Here is a 23,554-nt window from a genome sequence, read left to right as displayed (position 1 = left end):
CTTCATCCCCTGTTTTTCTGAGACATTCATTCTTCAGCATATGGCAGTGTACACATTGCTGCTGTGGAGTTTTCAGCTGGCTCCTCATCAAAGTTGCAATCGGGATTACACTCACACACCACACACACACACACATACACATGTATGTATATGTCCATGACAAACTAACAATGCGATGTCCAAATTCTCACAAACTTTAAAGTATTTAAAAGCCCTAAGGCAGAATGGTGTGTGCATAAATTAACCAGGGTGAGGGAATTGGAAGCCTTTGTTGTTGAATGCTCATCAGTGGATTTCTCCAGCACAGAATAATATTGCTGGAAGGCAGCTGTACCTGCATCTCAAGTGACCACATGGGTTTGAAGTAAGAAAACGAATGCAGTTTCATTAAATAATGTACTTCCCTTTACTATTATTTGTTTTATTGCTGTTTTGTTTTATTATCTCATTCTTGCAAGAAAGGGCTATAAATTAAGCTAATATTTTTTTAAATGTGCTTCTTTATAATATAAGGAAAGTCTGAACAGCACTTTGATGGATATTCCTACAAATGTCAGTAATGTCCGGAAAGCTTAAATAAAAGAATTATTAACCATTTATTCAAGGCATTCTCTGATTTCTATCAAGGAAATGCCACCAAATATAATGGATTTATTGCAATCATCACACTTTGCATTCATTTTACAGCTTTCATTTAAGCTTTATTTTATGTAGACCTGCTTGGCATAGTCATGGCATAGATTTTCTGGAGAGATTATTAGACAATCATTTCAAAATGGAATAAGGCATGTGACAGACAGAGAACCAGAGCTCATTTTCTCCTGAATAATTTTTGTTTGTTTATTGATTTGATGAAGGCATGACATACTTAGCGCTGCAGAATGTAGGGCAATCAATTCAATGGTAGTTAATCGAGCCAAATAAGGCATAGACTGGTATGCTCATGCAGAGTTGCCTAGAGCTATATTATACAAAATGATTTTTTTTTGTAAAGGGCCATGCAAAAAAAAAAAAGTGTCAAAACAACATCAAGTGTCAGCAATTAGGTTTAACATCAACCGGAGATCAGAATTGAAAGAAAAAAATAGGAATAAGCCTTTAAAGAGTAAATGTTACCCACTTTTATGAACTTTAACATGTAGCATGTGTGTAATGTGTGAAATCTGATGTGTATGTGGGCAGTAGTATGGTATGGTACCTTGTGGCAGCGAGGGTGTGGTCGAGCATCGGCTGTGAACAGTGAGGAATCAGGTTGAACCAGCAGGAAGCATGATGAGTTATACCTGTGTCTAATTAATGGCTATCTATTAATGTGTGCCTTTGTGTGTCTTTCAGAGGGCCAGTAATGAGAGAGAGAGAACTGTTCGCCAACACACGTCCATACACGTGTGTGTGTGTGTGTGTGTATAAGAAGTCACTGTAAAGTGAAAATGGGGAAATAATAAAATGCACCTTGAAGTGTCGTGCCTGTCTCTGAGTTCCTTATTGCCCGAGCATAAAAAGCCGTTACACACCTGTTCTGGACTCAGGAAGAAACCTCTATTTGTCACATATACATTACAGTGCAGTGAAATTCTTTTCTATCCCAGCTTGTTAGTATCAGAGCACAGTGTCAGATACAGTGCCCCTGGAGCATAGAGGATTAAGGGCCTTGCTCAAGGCCCCAACAGTAGCAGCATAGCAGTTCTGGCGTTTGAATCACCAACCTTCTGATCAGTAACTCGGAGCCTTAACCATTGAGCCACCACTGCCCATTGCAGTAAGATCATTGCAACCATGGTCAAATTAAGAGAAGGGACATTAGAACCTTGACTTCGCTATTACTATTTTAATATTCAATAACCTCCATGGCAGCACATTCTAAGTTCTTTACCAAAACAGATATTACCATGTCATCTTAAAAGATGACTTATATCCTCAGATCAGACCAAAGGCAGTTTGCAGGTGTTTTTTCTCTACACTGTAGAGTATTAGTCCTCTAAAAGTCTCCATTGACTCATCTCATTATCTCTAGCCGCTTTATCCTGTTCTACAGGGTCGCAGGCAAGCTGGAGCCTATCCCAGCTGACTACGGGCGAAAGGCGGGGTACACCCTGGACAAGTCACCAGGTCATCACAGGGCTGACACATAGACACAGACAACCATTCACACTCACATTCACACCTACAGTCAATTTAGAGTCACCAGTTAACCTAACCTGCATGTCTTTGGACTGTGGGGGAAACCGGAGCACCCGGACGAAACCCACGCGGACATGGGGAGAACATGCAAACTCCGCACAGAAAGGCCCTCACCGGCCACGGGGCTCAAACCCGGACCTTCTTGCTGTGAGGCGACAGCGCTAACCACTGCACCACCCCCGTCTCCACTGACTAAATGGAATATTATTTAAATAATAGAAATGCCCTTTATTTTTAGATTCTACTAAAAAATAGTGCACATTTACTTATTTCCATTGTAGCAAGTGTTTTGACGTGTATTTGCGACTGGCATGAGAGAAACGGAACAGATGGTAATAAGCTGCTTTTCATAGAACAGCAAATTCTCTGATAAACATGCCATTACTCTCAGATATGACCATATGAAAAAATATCCCTTGTCTTGAGTTTTCTCAGTGTACTAATTTCTCTCTCACAGGATTTTAGCTCAGTGATACTCTTAGACCCTGATCTGGTGAACTAGTGTGAGGATATGTTTTTGATGAAAGCACTTCTGTATAAGCGTCTCTGATAAATGTTGCAAATATAAATGATGTAAACGTACAGATGGTAGCTATAGTTTTCTCTCTGGGTAAATCTAAAGCACAGGCTATTGCAGGTGAGGTATGTATGTTCTAGATTACTGAACAAGATGGTCAACTGTGCAAACTGCTTGTTAAAAATATAGTGTCTGTATACAGGCGGCATGGTGGTGTAGTGGTTAGCACTGTTGCCTCGCAGCAAGAAGGTTCTGGGTTCGAGCCCAGTGGCCGGCGAGGGCCTTTCTGTGCGGAGTTTGCATGTTCTCCCCGTGTCTGTGTGGGTTTCCTCCGGGCGCTCCGGTTTCCCCCACAGTCCAAAGACATGCAGGTTAGGTTAACTGGTGACTCTAAATTGACCATCGGTGTGAGTGTGAATAGTTGTTTGTCTCTGTGTGTCAGCCCTGCGATAACCTGTCGACTTGTCCAGGGTGTACCCCGCCTCTCACCCATAGTCAGCTGGGATAGGCTCCAGCTCGCCTGCGACCCTGCACAGGATGAGTGGTTATGGATAATGGATGGATGCCTGTATACATGTTTTTGTTTATATACTGTGTCTACAAAAGGGTGTTATAGCTCCCCAAAAGAGAAATCCTTAAATAGATTGCTTTGGATTGTTTTATGCACAGGTTCAGGTTATCAGCAAGATAACATTATTTTTAAATTATACCCTTAATTACCTACTACTAGCTTCATAAAATTCAGTATCTCTCTCATACATACAATTTACTTAAAGGAGAGACGCAGAACCTTTATTTTTAAATACATTCCTGAGTGGATAGTATCTCCATCCTCGACTCTTGTATGCTGCATAATTGGGAATAATATATATATATATATTTTTTTTTTTAAAAGTTAAAATTGACTGTAAAGTTGGCATTCGAGCTGCCCCGCTGAGCCAGCCAGCCCTGGGTCGGTGACGTCACAGTGGGAACCGCTGCTATAGACCAAAGCCAGACTCGGCAGGCGAGAGTGGTTACACTGGCGTCTTCGTTCGGATTTATTGAAGATTCTTCGGATTCCTCAGATAGTAGTACATTTCACTGTGATAGCCCTGAAATTGGAGTGTGTGTACATGCTACTGCTATACATGTAGAACCGTATAAGTTCTAACCATCGGAAAGTGAATCCGATAGTAACACGTTGGCCACGGAGGCCCCCACCTTACGAAATAAAGCCAGAGAACAAAGCCATCTAGAGAATTGGATGGAATTGAACTGACAGTATCATGTGACTCTCATTAAAACAGGATAGGTGTTATAACTTATGCAACATACATGTACATGCATGCATTTTCACTGAAAATGTAAAAGGCTAATTAAATAATCAGATGAACTGAGACAATCACATTCTGAAGCAAATTAAATAATCTTATACCAGTAACTTAAACACACAATACAAGTTACATGTATTAATCTAAATGCAGGTAAACAACGCCTGGTGTTGTTTTTGTTGTTATGTAACCAAGTGAGAGTCGCTTCTTACCCGTCTGTGTTCTAACTTCTTGAAGGCTGAGCTTGTGGCTGAATGTTTTGAAACAATCTGACTTTCAGTTCTTATTCAGTTCTTCGTTCATTCACTTCTTACATGTAAGGGCGAGATATTGCTGCTGAGGCAAGCATATCCAGCAGGAAAGAAAAAAAAGCATATCCAGCAGAGAAATCTGATGACTGCTCCACTCATTCTCCATTTTCTCCATACTGAGTACTCCGCCATTACTGCTCGGCTCACACTCCAGGAGAACTGGTGCAACTGAACTTACTTTCCTTTTCTTGTAGTTTTCTTTTCCTTTAATTGTTGGTACTAACCCTCTTTCAATACGGGCTTATAGCCAATGCTCCTCAACAGATCAGAGATTTCATACGAGTCCTCAGTAAAATGTGCAGCGCAGAGGAGAGACCACTTCGTAGGCGCCCAATCCATGAATTTCTCATAAAATGCGTCCAAACCTTTGCAGTTTGAACATTCTTGGGCCATGAATGCAACATAAATCCACCTTTAAAGATATTTTTTTTGGGGCTTTTTGCACCTTTATTGGATAGGACAGTGTAGAGACAGGAAATGAGCGGGAGAGAGAGACGGGAAGGGATCGGGAAATGACCTCAGGCCGGAATCGAACCCGGGTCGCCCGCATTCATGGTATGGCGCCTTAACCACCTGAGCCACGACGCCCCCAACATAAATCCACCTTGTCATGTTGCTGCACCCGCCAGCAACACATCTACGTGGCATGGCAATAAATTAGCTCAAAATGGAAGATCGAAGCTTCAGTCAGCTCTGTGTTTTAGTATAGTGGAAATGGCGATGAGACCGATAGACATCCTGCTGTGACGTCACAGACGTCAAGGTCATTCACTCAGACCGCTACCTATATGAATCACTTTAATCGTAAAAATTCTATATTAGATTTATTGTTAACGCTTAAAACTATTCCTGTGCCATTCTTGAGGTCTCAAGAATAAACAAAGTGAGGCCATGGTTCTGCGTATCTCCTTTAAGCTAATTACAGTTTTGACAAAGGCTTGTTATTTTACTTGGCACAGCACAGCATCTTTTGGTATGTAAATAAGACGAGGCTAGAGAGCTTTGGTCAGGTTGAGGGGTGCAGGGAATCAGCCAGCCCATCTGAATTGCCACAGGCTGTTTGTATATTTGCTCTACGCCACAGGTCCTTGGCTCTCAACCAAGTAGCAGTCCTGCTGGAAATGTAACATGCACATATCTGAGCAATCACATGCATCTCTGTACCCTTCAGAGAGAAGGAAACTGTTTTACTGCATCCTGTAGCACAATCAGAAAAACAACAGCTGAAATAACCAATCAAAATGAAGTCTTCATGAAAGTTTATTGAGTGGGAGATGCTCAGCTCACCTAAAGTCGACATCTTAAACAGTTGAAAGACCTGAGGCTTTATCATGCTGCAGGAAAATCTTGCCCACACACCCTTAACACAAGTCAAAAAGTACCTGGTATTATTCCATCTTGAAAACTCATTTAAGAGCAGACCTTCACCAGTCTCCTAGCTAGCATCATTCAACAAGAATTTGTTTCCAGGAGCATCTATTGGTTCAGATGAGTAACGTCTCACCTTTTATAATTATGCAGCTTAAGACCTGCGTGAACTTTTCAGCTGATCTCTACATACACAAAGGAAATCCAACCAGTGCTGTCCAGACAAAATTAGGTTCTGCTGTTATTAATTTTTAGCTCCTCTCAAGTTTTCTCTGCAGGTCTTTTACCTTGTTACTCTTACCTCAAGTTTGCTTGTTATGGATCTAACCCTAGGTTTGATAAAGCTTGTTTTCTTTTGTTGAAAAAAAAAATGTTTATTGTCCCATTAATGGTCATGTATATTATGTATGTGGGTGTCAAAAACTAAAAATATGACAAGTGTTGGAAATTCTAAATAAAATGCCTAAAGTGACCTACTCATGAAAAGTGGGGAGACAAGGATGTGTAAACGTGGCCATCTAGTGGTTGCATGCAGAAACCACATCAACTTGATAGGACAGACTCATGATGTTCAGGCAAACCAGACATGATCTCATCTCATCATCTCTAGCCACTTTATCCTGTTCTACAGGGTCGCAGGCAAGCTGGAGCCTATCCCAGCTGACTACGGGAGATAGGCGGGGTACACCCTGGACAAGTCGCCAGGTCATCACAGGGCTGACACATAGACACAGACAACCATTCACACTCATTCACACCTACGGTCAATTTAGAGTCACCAGTTAACCTAACCTGCATGTCTTTGGACTGTGGGGGAAACCGGAGCACCCAGAGGAAACCCACGCAGACACGGGGAGAGCATGCAAACTCCGCACAGAAAGGCCCTCGCCGGCCACGGGGCTCAAACCCGGACCTTCTTGCTGTGAGGTGACAGCGCTAACCACTACACCACCGTGCTGCCCACCAGACATGATAACGAGGAAAAAGGTGAAGCAAGGTTATTAAAATTAACTTCTGGAAAAATTTCTGAAGATCGATATGATTCGATTTCTAAACATTCCAAATGAAATAGTTTGTAATCCAGTTACATTTTTAATTGGCTTGGAAAATCCAGAAATAAGTGGTCAAGCAAACCATTCATAAGGACAGCATTTATTTTATTAAATACACAAGCCTTAAAAGACAGCCCACTCACAAAACTATAGCCAGTATAGCATAACTTTAAAATCAATTCAACAGCATTTAGTGAAGAATAATGCATCTGAGGTCAAAAACAAGGTAGTGGTAAAAATGAAATGAGAAAATCCTGATAACACACCAGAGGGGAAGGGAAGGAGTGAAAAAAAAAGAAAAAAAATGGCAGAACATGTAACAACTCAAAAGAACTCCTACCAGATTTGAGAAGTTATAGCAAATTGTGTAAAAACTGAGTTAGATTTTAAAGTATCCTTACTCACTTGTTTAACTAAAACGATAATGTTTTCTTTCAATAAATTATATTTCAGTGTCATTCAGTTTCATTAACGTCAAAAACCAGTTAACTTCAAACCAACTTCTTAGATAATAATAATAATAATAATAATGTTTCACATATTCAGTTGCACATTTGGGGTTCTGAATTTTTTTCTTTAAAAAAAAAGGGGGGGGGGGGGGGGTTGGAAATCCCATATGTACTTGAAAAAACCCACATACAGTTAAGCCCAGAAATATTTGGACAGTGACACAATCTTCATGATTTGGGCTCTGCATGCCATCACATTGGATTTGAAATGAAACAACTACAACAGAATTGAAGTGCAGACTTTAAGGTTTAATTCAAGGGGTTGAAAAAATATATGATTAAACATGTAGGAACTGTAGCTATTTTTATACAAACGCTCCTCATTTCAGGGGCTCAAAAGTAATTGGACAAATAAACATAACCCTAAGTAAAATGCTACTTTTCAATATTTTGTTGAGAATCCTTTGCAGGCAATGACTCCCTGAAGTCTGGAACCCATGGACATCACCAAACGCTGGGTTTCCTCCTTTGTGATGCTTTGCCAGGCCTTTACTGCAGCTGTCTTCAGTTGTTGCTTGTTTGTAGGTCTTTCTGCCTTAAGTTTTGTCTTGAGCAAGTGAAATGCATGCTCGATTGGGCTGAGATCTGGTGACTGACTCAGCCATTGCAGAATATTCCACTTCATTGCTTTAAAAAACTCCTGGGTTGCTTTTGCAGTATGTTTTGGATCATTGTCCATCTGTACTGTGAAGCGCCGTCCAATCAACTTTGCTGCATTTGGCTGAATCTGAGCAGAAAGTACCGTATATCCCTACACACTTCAGAATTCATCCGGCTGCTTCTGTCTGTCACATCATCGATAAACACAAGTGACCCAGTGCCATTGGAAGCCATGCATGCCCATGCCATCACCCTGCCTCCACCATGTTTTACAGAAGATGTGGTGTGCTTTGGATCATGAGCTGTTCCAATTCTTCTCCAAACTTTCTTCTTCCCATCATTCTGGTACAGGTTGATCTTAGTCTCATCTGTCCAAAGAATGCTGTTCCAGAACTGGGCTGGCTTCTTCAGGTGTTTTTTGGCAAAGTCAATTCTGGCCTTTCTATTTTTGAGGCTGATTAATGGTTTGCACCTTGTGGTGAATCCTTTGTATTTACTCTCATGAAGTCTTCTCTTTATGGTAGACTTAGATACTGATACACCTACTTCCTGGAAAGAGTGTTCTTCACTTGAGTGGATGTTGTGAAGGGGTTTTTCTTCACCATGGAAAGGATTCTGCGATCATCCACCACTGTTGTCTTCCGTGGACGTCCAGGCCTTTTTGAGTTCCCAAGCTCACCAGTGCACTCTTTTTTTCTCAGAATGTACCAAACTGTTGATTTGGCCACTCCTAACATTTCTGCTATCTCTCTGATGGATTTCTTCTTTTTTTTTTTCAGCCTCAGGATGGTCTGTTTCACCTCCATTGAGAGCTCCTTTGACCACATGCGTGTTCACAGCAACAGCTTCCAAATGCAAACGCCACACCTGGAATCAACTCCAGACCTTTTAACTGCTTAATTGATGACAGGTTAACGAGGGAAGAGCCCATGCAGCCTTGTTATTTTTTTTTTGCAGCCTTCTGAGTCAATTGTCCAATTACTTTTGGTCCCTTGAAAAAGAGGCGGCTATGTATTAAAGAGCTGTAATTCCTAAACCCTTGCTCCAAATTGGATGTGAATACTCTCAAATTACAGCTGAGAGTCTGCACTTTAAGCCCATATTGATTATATAATTGTATCCTGAATATGTTTTCGTAAACAGCTAAAATAACAAAACTTGTGTCACTGTCCAAATATTTTTGAGCCTAACTGTATGGTATCCTGCCACTGATCAGAACTGAAATCTCAGTCACATCTCTAAAACACATCTGCACACAAGTCTACGTTACTCCCCCACATGGTGATCAGTGTGCAGAATACTTTAACATACATTGCTATTTCACCATTCAATTTTTATTTACATCTTGATATAGGAGAAGTGTCCTTGCAAGCTTTTCAGGAGTTTAAGATGTCCATCGCCACCAGGCCACCTTTACTCTGTCCCACACTGCATTGAGAGAGTCAAACGCAGGACGCACGTCCAAGACAGAGAACTGGTACGTGTTTTTGTCAAGCTCTCCTTCATAATAATCAATCACGTACCGGACCTCTTTTCCACAACGGTCCACGATCCAGTCATGCCGGTCGAAGGGTAGTTCGTATCTACAAACAAAATAGCTTGATTGAAACACACTTCACAAATAAAGTTAGAATACTATTCAGGGAAAGCTGAAGAACGCTAGCTAGCTCATCACTTAAACAGGACAGGACTTCATACCCCATCCAATGACGTATCCTGGCTCTAGGTGAAAACTCCTTTGCTTTACCACCAAACCGCTTCAAAGTTGGGCCACATGGACATTCACTATAAACCAGAAACAAAGAAGAAAAAAAAAAGATTTAACAGGAGTTTAAAACCATAACAATGAAAAGAATTAGCATTACACTTCAGTAGAACTGCCATGAAACTATTACTATACTCCCCAACCACTTTCATAGAAACATTTATACACCTGCACCTTCATGCAATTCATGCTCTTGCCACAAGCTCACAATGCATTAAAATCATGCAAAGGCAGGCCAACAGCTACAGTTAATGCTCACATCAAACATTAGAATGGAATTTCAGTGACTGCTTCCTGGTTGCTGGAACCAGACACTTGCTTTTAAATTGTAAATTGGTGCATCTCAAACAACTAGATCATTGTGAAAAAGTTTAATTTTCCATCAGTTAGTTAAGAAATTATATTTTCACTATATTCAAGACCCATTACACATAAACTAAAATGTTTCAAGCATTTTTCAATTTTATTTTTGATAATTATGGCCTACAGCACAAAAAAAACCCCTAAAAAATTAGAATATTTCATTTCAATTTTGAATTAAAAATAAATAAATAAATAAAAATAGTATAACTACTATGCATCTCTCAGTCTAGTTCAGTACAAGCAACTGCAATCATGGGAAAGACTGCTGACTTGACGGTTGTCCAGAAGACGATCATCGACACCCTCCACAAGGAGGACAAGCCACAGAAGGTCATTGCTAAAAAAGCTGGCTGGAAAAGGTGCACAAGCAACAGGGATGACCGCAGCCTTGAGAGGACTGTCAAGAAAAGTCAATTCAAGAACTTGGGAGAGCTTCACAAGGAGTGGACCGAGGCTGGTGTCGGCGCATCAAGTCACCACACACAGACATCTTCAGGAAAGGGGCTACAACGGTCACATTCCCAATATCAAGCCACTCCTGAACCAGAGGCAACGTCAGAAGCATCTTACCTGGGCTAAGGAGAGAAAGAACTGGACTGTTGCTCAGTGGTCCAAAGTCCTCTTTTCAGATGAAAGTACATTTTACATTATATTTGGAAGTCAAGGTTCCTAGAGTCTGGAGGAAGAGTGGAGAGGCACAGAATCCAAGGTGTTTGAAGTCCAGCGTGAAGTTTCCATAGTCTGTAATGATTTGGGGTGCCAGTGGACCAACACCAGTAGATGACCTGTTTTATCAAGTCCAAAGTCAACACAGCCCTCTACCAGGAGATTTTAGAGCACTTCATGCTTCCATCTGCTGACAAGCTTTATGGAGATACCGATTTCCTTTTCCAGCAGGACTTAACACCTGCCCACAGTGACAAAACTACTATCAAATGGTTTGTTGACCATGATATTACTGTGCTTGACTGGACAGCCAACTCACCTGACCTGAACATTGGACAGAATCTATGGGGTATTGTCAAGAGGAAGATGAGAAACACCAACCCAAAAATACAGACGAACTAAAGACTGCTATCAAAGCAACCTGGGCTTCAGTAGCACTTCAACAGTGTTGCAGGCTGATCACCTCCATGCCACGCTGCATTGATGCAGTCATTCGTGGTGAAGGAGCTCCAACCAAGTATTGAGTGTATAAATGAACATACTTTTCAGAAGTTGGACATTTCTGTATTGTAAATCCTTTTTGGATCGATCTTAGGAAGTCTTCTAATTTGAGATACTGGATTTCTGATTTTCATGAGCTACAAGCCATAATCATCAGAATGAAAACAAAAAAAAAAAAAGGCTTGAAATATTTCACTTTAACTGTAATGAATTAGAATATATGAAAGTTTAGCTTTTTGAATTAAATTACAAATAAAAAAATAAACTTTCACGATATTCTAATTGTTTGAGATGCACTAATACATTTTGCAGCAGTGGCCAGCTGCAGCAGAATTATTGCCGCCGCTGCTTCAGAATTTTATGAAACGCCATGAAGTTGTAATTATACGAGACAGTGTTTAATTTGAAATGGCACAGGAAGTGGAGACATGTTGCGACACTTGACCGAGATGAGAAGGCGTGATGGAAAGAAGAGAAAAAGAAAGAGAAGAAAGAAAGGTAGATTTAACTAGCTAACGTTAATAGATTTGACTGTTTAAAGAAAACATTCACAATGCATTATCTACTGTTGTTACTGGCCAACTAATTATTAATATTTACAATATTGTGGCAGCAAGGGTGTGAGTGAGCATCAACAGTGGGTGGGGAGGAGTCATGTAGACCTGGCAGGTAACACGTGATGAGTTTCACCTATGTTTGATTACTGGCAATTTGTGTCTCTTGCATTCTTGCAGAAAGAAGCCAGTAACATTTGGGTAAAATTTGGGGCCAATTCCCCCAAAGCCTGCGTTCCTCCCAGTTTCCCTCACCCCCTTGTGCTGCCATGCCAATGCTGCCAGTAACTCCCTCTCTCTATAGGTGGAACCATCTGTGCTCACCAGGTACCAGCCTGGGCAGGTCTGCAGGAGCAGCAGGAAAGCCAGGCATTTCCAGGATCAGCATCCCCTTAAGGATGCTTTAGCTCAGAAGGGGCTCAAGGTTCTTAGCTATGCTCCATAGTTTTGAACGGAAAGAAATGCCTTATGGTTCTAAAATATGCAACATTAAAATATTGTAATAGCTACCACTAATGTTCTTACTGGATGTGTGATTAAATATTTGTGATGAGAGAATTATCTAACGTTACTCGTTCTCAAATGTAACATTATTGGACAAGTAGAGAGGCAGGAGTAGTGCAGCAGAGTGGAGAGGAGAGTGGAGAAAAACAGACCAAGATAAAATAAAATTACTTGTTAAATAAAAATAAAAAAATTCAGTTATAACGTGCCCAAGAATAATACATTTATAACAGAGTTGGACAATATAATATCCATATCATGATAGATTGTCACAATCCACTTATTTGCACCCAGTTATACATTTTTTTTTTAAATGCAAATATTTTGATTTGATGCTAAACTTAATTTTTAAAACTATGAAATGATTTTTTGAAATTACAGAATTGGATTTTTCCTCTTTACTGTTAAATTATTTTATAAACATTAAATAATCAAAGTTGGTTTTGCCCATGTATTGTGACGACACTATTTTTGTGACCATCAATAGGCAATTAACTCTTTACCCCTTAATGACAACATATGACGACCCCGTGTATATCCCTTAATGACGACATATGATGCCTTGTCTAAGGCTACATCCACACGACAACGGCAACGAGATGTTATTTAAAAATATATCGCGTCCAAATGGGCAACGATCAGTAAAATATCAGGTCCATATAGCAACGCAACGCTTGCTGAAAACGATGCAATACACATGCCACACCTCTAGGGGCGCTGTAAGACGGTCCCTTCGGAGACACCAGAACAATAGAAGTAGTAAGGACGCATGCGCATAAACTATTATGCGCGAGACTTCATATTAGCCACAAAGTCAGGAAAATCTGTTCGTAAAATTACGTTATAATGACCAAATACAATGAAAAGTATTTTTCCAGTCTCACCTGTGAAAGGTAATCCCATGTGATCTCGTTTGGACGGCAAACCTGTTGGTACAGTTAAACGCAGCTAATCTTTATTCTCCGCTTTGACCTATCCAATATGGCGGCGAGGATGACGTATGATTCTACACGGAAGGCGGCGTCTTTAATGGTCCGGAATAAATTGAATGCTACACGTTGATGGATTAATTTGTTGTTTCTCACCTGTGAAAGGTAATCCCATGTGATCTCGTTTGGATGGTAAACCTGTTGGCACAGTTAAACGCAGCACATGAATCTTTATTCTCCGCTTTGACCTATCCAATATGGCGGCGAGGATGACGTATGATTCTACGCGGAAGGCGGCGTCTTTAATGGTCCGGAATAAATTGAATGCTACACGTTGATGGATTAATTTGCTCTTCTATGCCCTTTTTGAGGAATGTATTGTAGGACTTAAACCATCATCTGAAGAGGTGAGATCGCTCCTTTTTTTCCCTATTTTTGCTGGCGGGATTGACTCTGCCCTAAGGGCAGAGTCTCTCTCTCTCTCTCTCTCTCTCACTTTGCACCATTACACAATAAATATTCACAGTGAAAATATTTTGTAAGCATGTTTCATGAACCAAGTTATAGGATTTGTTGACAACTCGCATCGAGTTCGTTACACTTCTACCCGGCGTGAAGCACTCACAGTCATGTGGTTGTGACGTCATCGTAAACAAATCCGTTCTACTCATCCAGACGACTTCACAACGGCAACGTTGCCAGATCTTTCCACTCTGGAACCCGTTCTCAAAAAGATTGCGTTTTGGGCACCCAAAACGCTGGTGCCGTGTGGATGCCAGGCCTAAACGATAAGCAATTGTATCGGAGTCACCTGAATCCGTTGCCATGTGGACAGGGCCTAAAACCTTGTCAAAACCTTGTCTTTAGACTTTTTTTTTCCTTGTAAATATGTTCTCAGGGTGAACAGTATATACATATACAAGGGTGGCTGTAGCAACTGCTTTAAGGGGTAAAGAGTTAAAACAATATTAAATAATTTAATAATTAATGTTTTTAAATACCTACTGATATTCACTCCAACCACTGGCATACTGCATGTGTACCAGCCAGGTACAACAAAACCCTTTACCCTCGCTGCTGAAATAAATCTTAGAGGAAACACTGGACAGTCTGCTTTAAGTATTTCAGAAACTGCTGATTGCCTGGGATTTTCCACACAGAACAGTCTTGAATTTACACAGAATTTATTTATTTATTTTTTTTAAATAAAGGCAGCGAGCAGCATTTCTGTTGGCAGAAATGCCATATTGATGAGAGTGATCAGAGGAGAATAACCAGATTGGGTCAAGAGGACAGTAAGTCTACAGTAATGTAACCACTCTGTACAACTATGGTCAGCAGAAAAGCATCTCAGAATGCACAAGCTTGAGGATACAACTCTAGAAACGAGATATTATGATCAGCAAGTATTCCTTTTTTGTAATTCACATTTTTTTTTCAAACATATGCATAAGGACAATTACAACACCCAAACACAACATAGCCACACAGCAGATCCCCCCTTCTTCCCCTCCCCCAGCACACATCACAATGCACAGTACCTTAGGTCAGTTAGTATTGTACCTCATTTCTCACTGATCCTCCCCTTTAATATATGTAAGGAAACTATCCCACATAGCAGAAAACTTTGACACAGTGTCTTTCACTTTGGCAAGCATTAGTTCGTAAGAGGCTGTACTTGTCATGAGCTCGATCCAGTCCTTATAGCAAGGTGCACTTGTACTTTTCCATTTCCTTAAAATAACTTTGGCTGTAGTAAGGAAGCCTGCAAGAATTAATCCAAACTGTGCCTTTGTAAGATCAGCCGTTAGCACCGTTCGATCGCCGAGCAAGCAGCACCGAGGTGAACCCGGCGAAGGCTGCTCCAACCACTCTTCCATAGTCCCAATCACTTGAGTCCAAAAGGGAGAGACAAGTGGACAATCCTACATGAGGTGTAGAAAAGTACCCCTAGAATTCTTACATTTCCAACATTCATCGCTATTGATTAGACCAAGTCGCTTAAGCCTAACAGGCGTCCAGTAGTATTTATGAATTATTTTGTAATGTACAAATCTTGTCTTAACATCTCTCACTGACCAACCCATGTTATGCGCAATATTATCCCAAACACCTTGTTCCAACTCAAGACCTAAATCTTTTTGCCATATTAACCTCAGATTTTCATTTACACCATACAGAGCATTAGCAGCCATGTTATAAAAAACAGAAGATGACTGCCCAAACCTTGGAAACTTAAAGAAACTTTGCAGGACATTCTCAGCCTGTCCTGCATTATAACCCATAGACAATACAGAACTTCGTAACTGAAGATATTTCCAAAAATCCCCCTTGTCATTTACATTATATTTGTCTTTGAGCCTTTGAAATGAAACAAACACTCCCTCCTCAAAAAGATCAGCAATAGTGGTAATACCCTTATCGTGCCATGTCTTCCAGAACACTGGTCTCTTCCCTATTTTAATTGCAGGATTGTCCCATATAGATGAGTAAGCCTGTTTGTAAGGACTCACTCCAAGCAATTTATGGACTTTTGTCCAGACATACCTGGAATGTTGAAATATGGGATTGACTTTTTGGGCATCTAGTAGTTTTTGAGACAAAGCATCTATGTGTCTAAATGGAAAGGTCAGAGACCTCTCAATTTCTAACCATCCCAATTTTAAGTCATTCTGTGTCCAGTGCTCACACAGTCTGAACACTTCAAAGGAGATACTATACAGATCCACATTTGGCAAAGCCAGTCCACCCTTTCTCCTAGTAGTAAATAATTTATTTAAACTAATCCTAGGCTTCTTTCCCCTCCCACAAATACTCTTTAACCATATCATTATATTGCCTTATCAACGAATCAGGAATAGTCAGAGGAATCATCATGGAAACATAGCTGACCTTTGAAGAGACCATCATTTTAACTGTATTTATTTTACCCCACAAAGATAAATGTAATACTTTCCACCTATCAAAGCTGGTCTTAATATTCTGAAGAATTGGATTCACATTAATTTGTACCAATGTTTGGAAATCCATGGTCAACCTTATGCCCAGATATTTCATTCCTGATGGTATCCAAGTGAATGCAAACGCCCCAATATCTGCCTTTGAGCAACTACTGGACACTGGCATTACTTCAGATTTTTGCCAATTGATTTTATAGCCTGAAATTCTTGAGAAATTCTCAATAATATCCATAACCCCTGGAATAGAGGAGGCTGGATCTGACAACATCAGTAATATGTCATCAGCATATAGAAACACCTTATGCATTTGCCCCCCTGCCAACACTCCCTTAACTTTTGGATCAGCTCTTATAGCGATTGCCAACTGTTCCACAAATAAGGTAAATAACAGTGGGGATAATGGGTCCCCCTGCCTTGTGCCTCTTCCTAAATTAAAAAAAGGGGACATGATGCCATTCGTTAGAACAGCTGCCCGTGGTGCTGAATACAAAACCTTAACCCATTTGATAAATCCCTTCCCAAAACCAAAGGCCTGCAGTGTGTGTATCAAATACCCCCACTCTACTCTATCAAACGCCTTCATAGCATCCAGAGAAAAAGCAGCCACAGGAACACCCTCATCACGATTTATCCACATAAGATGTAACAGGTGCCTAAGGTTATCTGCAGAAGATCTACCCTTAACAAAACCAACCTGATCTCCATTAATGATCGTTGGTAAGACTTTCTCCAGTCTCATTGCCAATACCTTAGACAGAATTTTACAATCCACGTTCTCCAAGCTAATTGGCCTATAGCTACTTGGTGCATACGGGTCCTTATCTTTCTTCAGTAGAACAGTTATTACTGCGTCATTAAAGGTGGGAGGGAGTTCCCCCTCCTCAAATGCTTCTGTGAAAACCATTGTTAAAATGGGAGCCAATGTGTCAATATTGACCTTGTAGTATTCAGCCGTAAAACCAACAAGACCCGGTGACTTTCCAGATTTCATTGACAGAATGGCAGCTCTAACCTCCAATTCGTCTATAGGGGTATCCATCATGTGCACTTGTGTTGGCGACACAACAGGGATCTCTATATTTGGAAAAAAAAAAATCTGTATACCTATCCTTATCAACAGGGATTTCTGATCTGTATAAATATTCATAGAAATTCTTAAATATCCCATTAATTTCTGCATTCTCTGTCAGCACCTCCCCTCTATCATTATTAATGGCTGGTATTAAGAGGCTAGCATCCTTCCTCTTCAGTTGTGAAACCAACAATTTACTTGCCTTCTCACCACTCTCATAGAAACTGGTCTTCAATCTGAAAAGGGCATATTCTGCCTTCTTATTATAAATCTCATTTAGCTGAAATTTCAAGTTACATATTTCTTTAAATCGATGTTCACTATAAGATTGTGACAACATGGTTTCCTTACTTTTGATCTGGGATTCTAATTCCTTAATCTTCAAAGAAGACATTCTTTTTAAATAACTTGACTTTGAGATGAAATGGCCCCTCATAAACGCTTTTGAAGCTTCCCATACACTTGAGATCTTCTCTGTTGAATCTACATTTTGCTCAAAAAAGCTCTTAAGGTGGGTGTCCATAAATGCCTTAAGTGTGGGATCCTGAAGAAATGACACATTTAGTCTCCACCGACCTCCACTTGGCTTACTTGATTTCAGCTCTAATATCAACTCTACTGGAGCATGATCAGACAAAGCTATTGCTCCAATCTTGCACTCAGCTACAACCTCAGTCATTTTTCTTGAAACCAAGAAATAGTCTATCCTTGAGTATGATTTATGCACGTGGGAGAAAAAAGTATATTCTTTTTCTCTAGGATTGACCACCCTCCAGATATCTATCAGGCCATGGTCTTTCATCATCAGTTGTATAGCTAACCTGTCTCTTGGCACAGATTTATGATATGTAGTTCGATCTATATAGGCATCTTGTACTTGATTAAAGTCACCAGCCATCACTATCTGAGCCTCTTCAAGTTCCCCAACACTCTTATTAACCATATGAAAAAAGTCGCTATCATCTTTGTTTGGAGCATACAAATTACAAATATTCATCTTCACTCCATCAATGGCAGCATGAATACAAATCATCCTACCCTCCTCATCTTTCTTCTGATTGAGCATTACTAAGTTTAGTTTTTTGTGCACCAATATTGCCACCCCATTCTTCTTACTACTGTACGAACTGTGAAATACCTGTCCTACCCAATCACGTTTGAGCTTCTCTGCTTCTTTACCCTCCATATGAGTCTCTTGAATTAAAGCAATATCTGCTTGGTGAGACTTCAGATAGCTTAACCACTTCTTTCTTTTTATAGGAATCTGGGAACCATTTATATTCCATGTTATAATTTTCATCATTTTAGCCATTTGGTAATAATACATTGAACATCTGAAGGTGTGCCCATAGAGGGGAATGCCCACCCACAATCCCAGCTGTGCAGACTACAATAAACAGAACAAAAAAAAAAACCCACACAAAACAACCCTAACACCCCCCGCCCACATCTCCCAATACTTCTTTTTGCAAAAAAGAAATATCCCCACCCATACATGGTCCGTCATCAGCAAGTATTCCTAATAAAGTAGATAGTAAATCTACTACTACTACTGCTATTATTATTAGGTAACAACAACTATGTACTCACTGAGCATGCAGTGCCTCCCACTTTAGGATCTCCTCCCAGGCCTGTTCATTGTTGCGGTTGTGGATTTTGATGATATTAGTCATGTCTTCTGGGGAAAGACTGTCATCCTTCCAACGCCACCTATACAAAAAGACCATTATTTCTGTGCTTCAGACATGTTAAGAAAAAGTGTTGGTTTCTGTATTTGCACGCTGGAATTAATTCATTACTCATTACATTTGAAACAAAAGTTTCAAAGCCCCTGTCACTTTATTTTCCTTTTAATTAGCTTAATTATCTTCTTAAGAGCTTAATGTACCATGAATGGCAACAAGAAAGAACTTTCTTGTTTCTATTAGAAGTTTCAATTTCCCCCCCCATCTTATTTTTGGTTGGCAGCACTACAGTATCAGTCAAAAGCATGGACACACCTAATTCAATGGTTTTTCTTTATTTTTATTCATTAAAAGTTACTTCATGTCTTAAAGTAATGATGGATGTCATTTCTCTTTACTTAGTTGAGCGGCTCTTGATATAATATGAATTACTACAGTTGTGAAATAGGGCTATTTACTGTATATTATTTACTATCTGATCTCAAACACATTAAGAAGGCAAGAAATTGCACTAATTAACTTTTGACGAGGCACAGTTGTTAATTGAAAAGCATTCCAGGTGACGACCTCATGAATGTGTGGTAGTAATATCACTGCAAGTACATATTTGTCTTTATTGTGTGTGCATGGTTAAAGAAAATCATTTCATGTTGAATTGAAGTTGTCATTTTGTCACTTAATAAGTTACAATTTGTGATATATCATCACTGTTGTGTTGTAATTTCAGTTGACAATTTCCATTTTATGTTGCTGTGAAATTAATTAATTTAGTGTTACAATACAAACAAGACAGTGCAACTGGTGTTAACAGTTCAGCTTTCTCATAATATTATTAGTTGATATTGATAATCTGAGTCATTGGTGGTTCATTCATTCTGCTCTACAGATATATAGGCCTATATATTTTTTGTGTATAGTTAATTTCCATTGTTTAGTTAAAATTAGGCTAAATAAAAAGCCTCAACTTGAAACAGTCTAGTCTGGATTTTTTTTCTGTCAACGCTTCAAGGGGTAGATCTTGCTTGCCATCTAGGCAGAGGTTAGGGATCTCGGGCATAAAAAGGTTGGTGACCACTGATCTACTGTACAGCTAGCACTGCGAGAAGCAAGACAAGCTGTATATTTGTCCAAATAACCCACATTAATACTCATAATAAACATGTAATAGTTATAATTTACACTTGGGCAGTTTGAAAAGTCAAAAACTATTTAACAAATATGCAATTTTAGCTGATCTTGCTGAGCTTCACCAGCAGAACTCACTACCCTAAATGGTAAATAAGCTGCATGCCACCACATGACTGGAAGCAGCTGAATTAGCAGACAAAAGGCTTTCATGCCATTTTAAACCAGACATGATAAACATGCTGCTTCTGCAAACTGCACTGCTGATCAGTGTTGCTTTTTTAAACAAGCGAGGAGAACGGGAAGAAGCAGTGGAGTCCACACAATCTTATCTTATTTTCATCACCTTCCCTGTGCAAAACATCCCATCCCATCACTCAATGACTGCCAATACTGGTACTATCAAGAAGTTGTTCATGTTGTTGGGAGACACTGGTGTCGATCAGTGTGTGATCTGACAAGCCCACAGAGTTTAGATGAGATAGAAAACAGAACTTATTTTTAGTGTTTAGTTATAATTAAGAAGTACTTGTGTTTCTATTTTGTTCCAGATGTGTTTTTGTTTAATGTTTGATCGTGGTCACCATATTGTAAACTAACATATATATGTTTTCACTTTATTTATCAGGATGTCCTACCAATCTTTATGATATGCAGCATTTATTTCTTCTCACTGCATTTTCTCTGTTAAAAAAAATACCTTTGCTGGAAGAGGAGAGCAGGCAGGATTGAGAATTGAGCAGCTGCGGTTTGTTTACACCCGATATTAAAACTTGTAGCGTCCTAGCAACCACTGCAAAGACGCGTACAAAAAGCCCAAAAATGCCTACTTACCCGGGCATAAACAAAACAGGATTTATCTTGTAGTGTCCTGATCCCCAGATCTTTAACCCAGCCACATAAAAAGTTGTATGCCTCCATGCTCTTCCAGGTTTTTAATCTGTGTGTCCATGCAGAACGATGTCTGCAGCACCAGGTAGTTTGAGATGTCAGGAACTCAACAAATGGATAATTATCCAACTTAACAGAAAAATCCTTCTTTACTAGTGTGTAAGGATTTCTCCCACTGTAAACAGCAACTTTCTGAAGGTATCTTGACTGTGCATTAGCCTCTAAACTGCGAAAATAGTCAGACGCTTTTACTAGTTCATTACATAACTGCAGCTAAACTGCTTTGCCTGAACACCACTTCATTCACCAGAAGTAAACTCGCAAGCAAAAGTCATGTGGCTGAATACAACCTATAGCAATATCTGAATGTGCTAGTATTATTTAGTATGCGACAAAAATGTTATAAACATACCCCTTTCTCAACATGGCATTCCAGAACATTTGTTCTGAGGGATAGACCCAGTTTTTATCAGTCCCAAATCTAGGAATGGTGGCTTCCTCTCTGTTAACTGGCAAGGGGAAAGGCTGGTCAGGAGCTGGCTGTTGGTTTGGTGGTGGCATCTAACAGGAACACAGACACACACGAGAGTCAGTTTGTGGTTCATCATTTCAGAAGCAAACAAGCAAAGTATCATATCCAGAAGTAAGGGTCTGTACCATATTTGTTGGATCAATGTCAGACGTTTCATTCGCAGCCTTCATGGGGCACTGCACAAAGTCGTAGGCCCTCAGCTGGTGCGCTGGTCCTGCAGGAACTGCGGTCTGAGACTCAGCCTGATGCATGGGGCACTCAGATGGAGGAGAAGCTTGAATTTAAGACATGGTATATGTGAAAAATGTTCTAAGTTGATCAGTGAAGACCTAAGTTTTGCAATGGACTTACTTTCCTGGCGTGCCTGGTGCATTGGACAGCCCTGTGGTGGCACGCTGCTGCCAAACTGAGCATCTGCTTTCACACTGGCAGCAGGACTGGACACTGAGCCACCCATCCTCAAGTCCTGCACTCTTCCTTCAAAGAAATAACAGGAAATGGATATTACATAAGCCATAAGGAGCCTTAAATAGCCAAACAAGAGGACCATTTAGCAAACTACGTGTTATGTATGCTTACTTGCTTGCTTTCTTCAAATAATTAGTGACAGCAACTTGTATAGTGAAATAAATATGTACTTAACATTTGCACAAGGTGACCTTTAAAGCAAGTCAATTAAGCTAGCTTATCAATAGTTTACCTTTACCAGACATTTTAATTATCCAAACTAATTTTATTTAGATGTAGTTATTCTCAATTAAATCAGGTAAAAAAAAAAATTCTCTCAGCTAACCGAGTTCTTGTTACAGGCATGAAGGATACGAGTACTTTTCAGGAAAACGATAATAAGTAAATAAATAAATAAATAAATAAATACACACACATAAGCGATTAATTATTCATAAATTGTCCATCAGCAGTAACAGCTAGCTAAATCAGTGTACATACTTTCAACATATTCCCAATTAAATGTACTTTACTCCTATTAACGACCCCTACTAGCATCTCGCTAAGTGTAAATAATCCTATCCATCCCACATACGCCACAGTAAAGAATACATAATACAGCCAAGCATAAAGCCTTTACTTCAATTCACCCGCTCACACGAGATACAACCCGATCCCAATGTCAACGTGCAGCAGCTACCCACAAGCCTCCTAGTGCTTCTTCGTCCAATCGACCTTAAACACTTCAACTGTTATTACTGCCACCTACAGGTGACAAGGTGTCACTTCACCTTACACACAGCTTCTCCTTCTTCTGCTTCTTCTTCTATGGCGTTTTATGGCAGCTGGTATTCAATTTGTTGCATTGCTGCCACCTTCAGTGTCATTCCATTATTGCATTAGATTCTTTTGAGTCCAGTGTCGCCAGATGTACGATAATTTTGCCCTCTGTACGATGTACGATCAATAATAGGAAAAAATCTGAAATGTACGATAATTTCAAAGTTTTCAGTTGGTTGTCCAAACACGCATCCCTCTCTCTCTCTCTCTCTCTCTCTCTGACCCCCAAGAATCATTTCGCAGGCTTTCCACTCAGGCGCCATCAAAAGACATACACAGAACGCACACACGTAACCATAGAAATGTATGCATCATTACCACACACAACTTTTGAGCCTAGCAGCTAAGCGAGAAGAGAGAAACTGTCGACAAAGAGACGTAAAAAGTGCCTAAATGAGTTCAGAAAACGAAGGGGAGGATCAAGGACGCGTTATCCTAATGGGCTTCATGGGCAGCTGCCCAGGGCCTCGGCGGTAGCGAGATCGGAAAATCTCATCTCATCTCATTATCTCTAGCCGCTTTATCCTTCTACAGGGTCGCAGGCAAGCTGGAGCCTATCCCAGCTGACTACGGGCGAAAGGCGGGGTACACCCTGGACAAGTCGCCAGGTCATCACAGGGCTGACACATAGACACAGACAACCATTCACACCTACGGTCAATTTAGAGTCGCCAGTTAACCTAACCTGCATGTCTTTGGACTGTGGGGGAAACCGGAGCACCCGGAAGAAACCCACGCGGACACGGGGAGAACATGCAAACTCTGCACAGAAAGGCCCTCGCCGGCCCCGGGGCTCGAACCCAGGACCTTCTTGCTGTGAGGCAACAGCGCTAACCACTACACCACCGTGCCGCCCAGATCGGAAAATA

The 23,554-nt window shown here is 40.3% G+C and overlaps 1 protein-coding gene across 6 annotated transcripts; it reads right to left on the bottom strand.

Moving 5' to 3' along the window:
• Positions 1–6,826: 6,826 nt before the first annotated feature.
• On the bottom strand, positions 6,827–22,573 carry LOC132886860 (holocytochrome c-type synthase). 6 transcript variants are annotated; one of them, XM_060922024.1, is made up of 8 exons: positions 22,486–22,543; positions 21,978–22,011; positions 21,750–21,875; positions 21,524–21,672; positions 21,279–21,427; positions 18,756–18,875; positions 9,550–9,636; positions 6,827–9,434 (listed from the first exon to the last, which is right to left on the bottom strand). In XM_060922024.1, the coding sequence occupies exons 3-8, from the start codon at positions 21,853–21,855 to the stop codon at positions 9,236–9,238; spliced, it is 810 nt and encodes a 269-aa protein (XP_060778007.1). In that variant the 5' UTR covers positions 21,856–21,875; positions 21,978–22,011; positions 22,486–22,543; the 3' UTR covers positions 6,827–9,235. The 6 variants fall into 6 exon arrangements, with proteins under 6 accessions (XP_060778007.1, XP_060778008.1, XP_060778010.1 ...); XM_060922025.1 differs by lacking the exon at positions 21,978–22,011 and having other exon boundaries at positions 22,486–22,573; XM_060922027.1 differs by lacking the exon at positions 21,978–22,011 and having other exon boundaries at positions 21,524–21,655; positions 22,486–22,573.
• Positions 22,574–23,554: the final 981 nt, after the last annotated feature.

The sequence above is a fragment of the Neoarius graeffei genome, chromosome 5 (assembly GCF_027579695.1).
Source record: "Neoarius graeffei isolate fNeoGra1 chromosome 5, fNeoGra1.pri, whole genome shotgun sequence".
Classification (NCBI taxonomy): Eukaryota; Metazoa; Chordata; class Actinopteri; order Siluriformes; family Ariidae; genus Neoarius; species Neoarius graeffei.
This window is presented reverse-complemented; position numbering and strand designations above follow the sequence as displayed.

What these genes read in the sequence shown, in the direction of transcription:
- LOC132886860 (XM_060922025.1), bottom strand. Translation starts at nt 21,855, where the DNA reads ATGGGTGGCTCAGTGTCCAGTCCTGCTGCCAGTGTGAAAGCAGATGCT. An exon ending in ACATTGATCCAACAAATATG is followed by an intron (nt 21,428 to 21,523) that starts GTACAGACCCTT and finishes TGTTCCTGTTAG; the next exon opens with ATGCCACCACCAAACCAACA. An exon ending in AGGATACGTCATTGGATGGG is followed by an intron (nt 9,435 to 9,549) that starts GTATGAAGTCCT and finishes TTTTGTTTGTAG; the next exon opens with ATACGAACTACCCTTCGACC.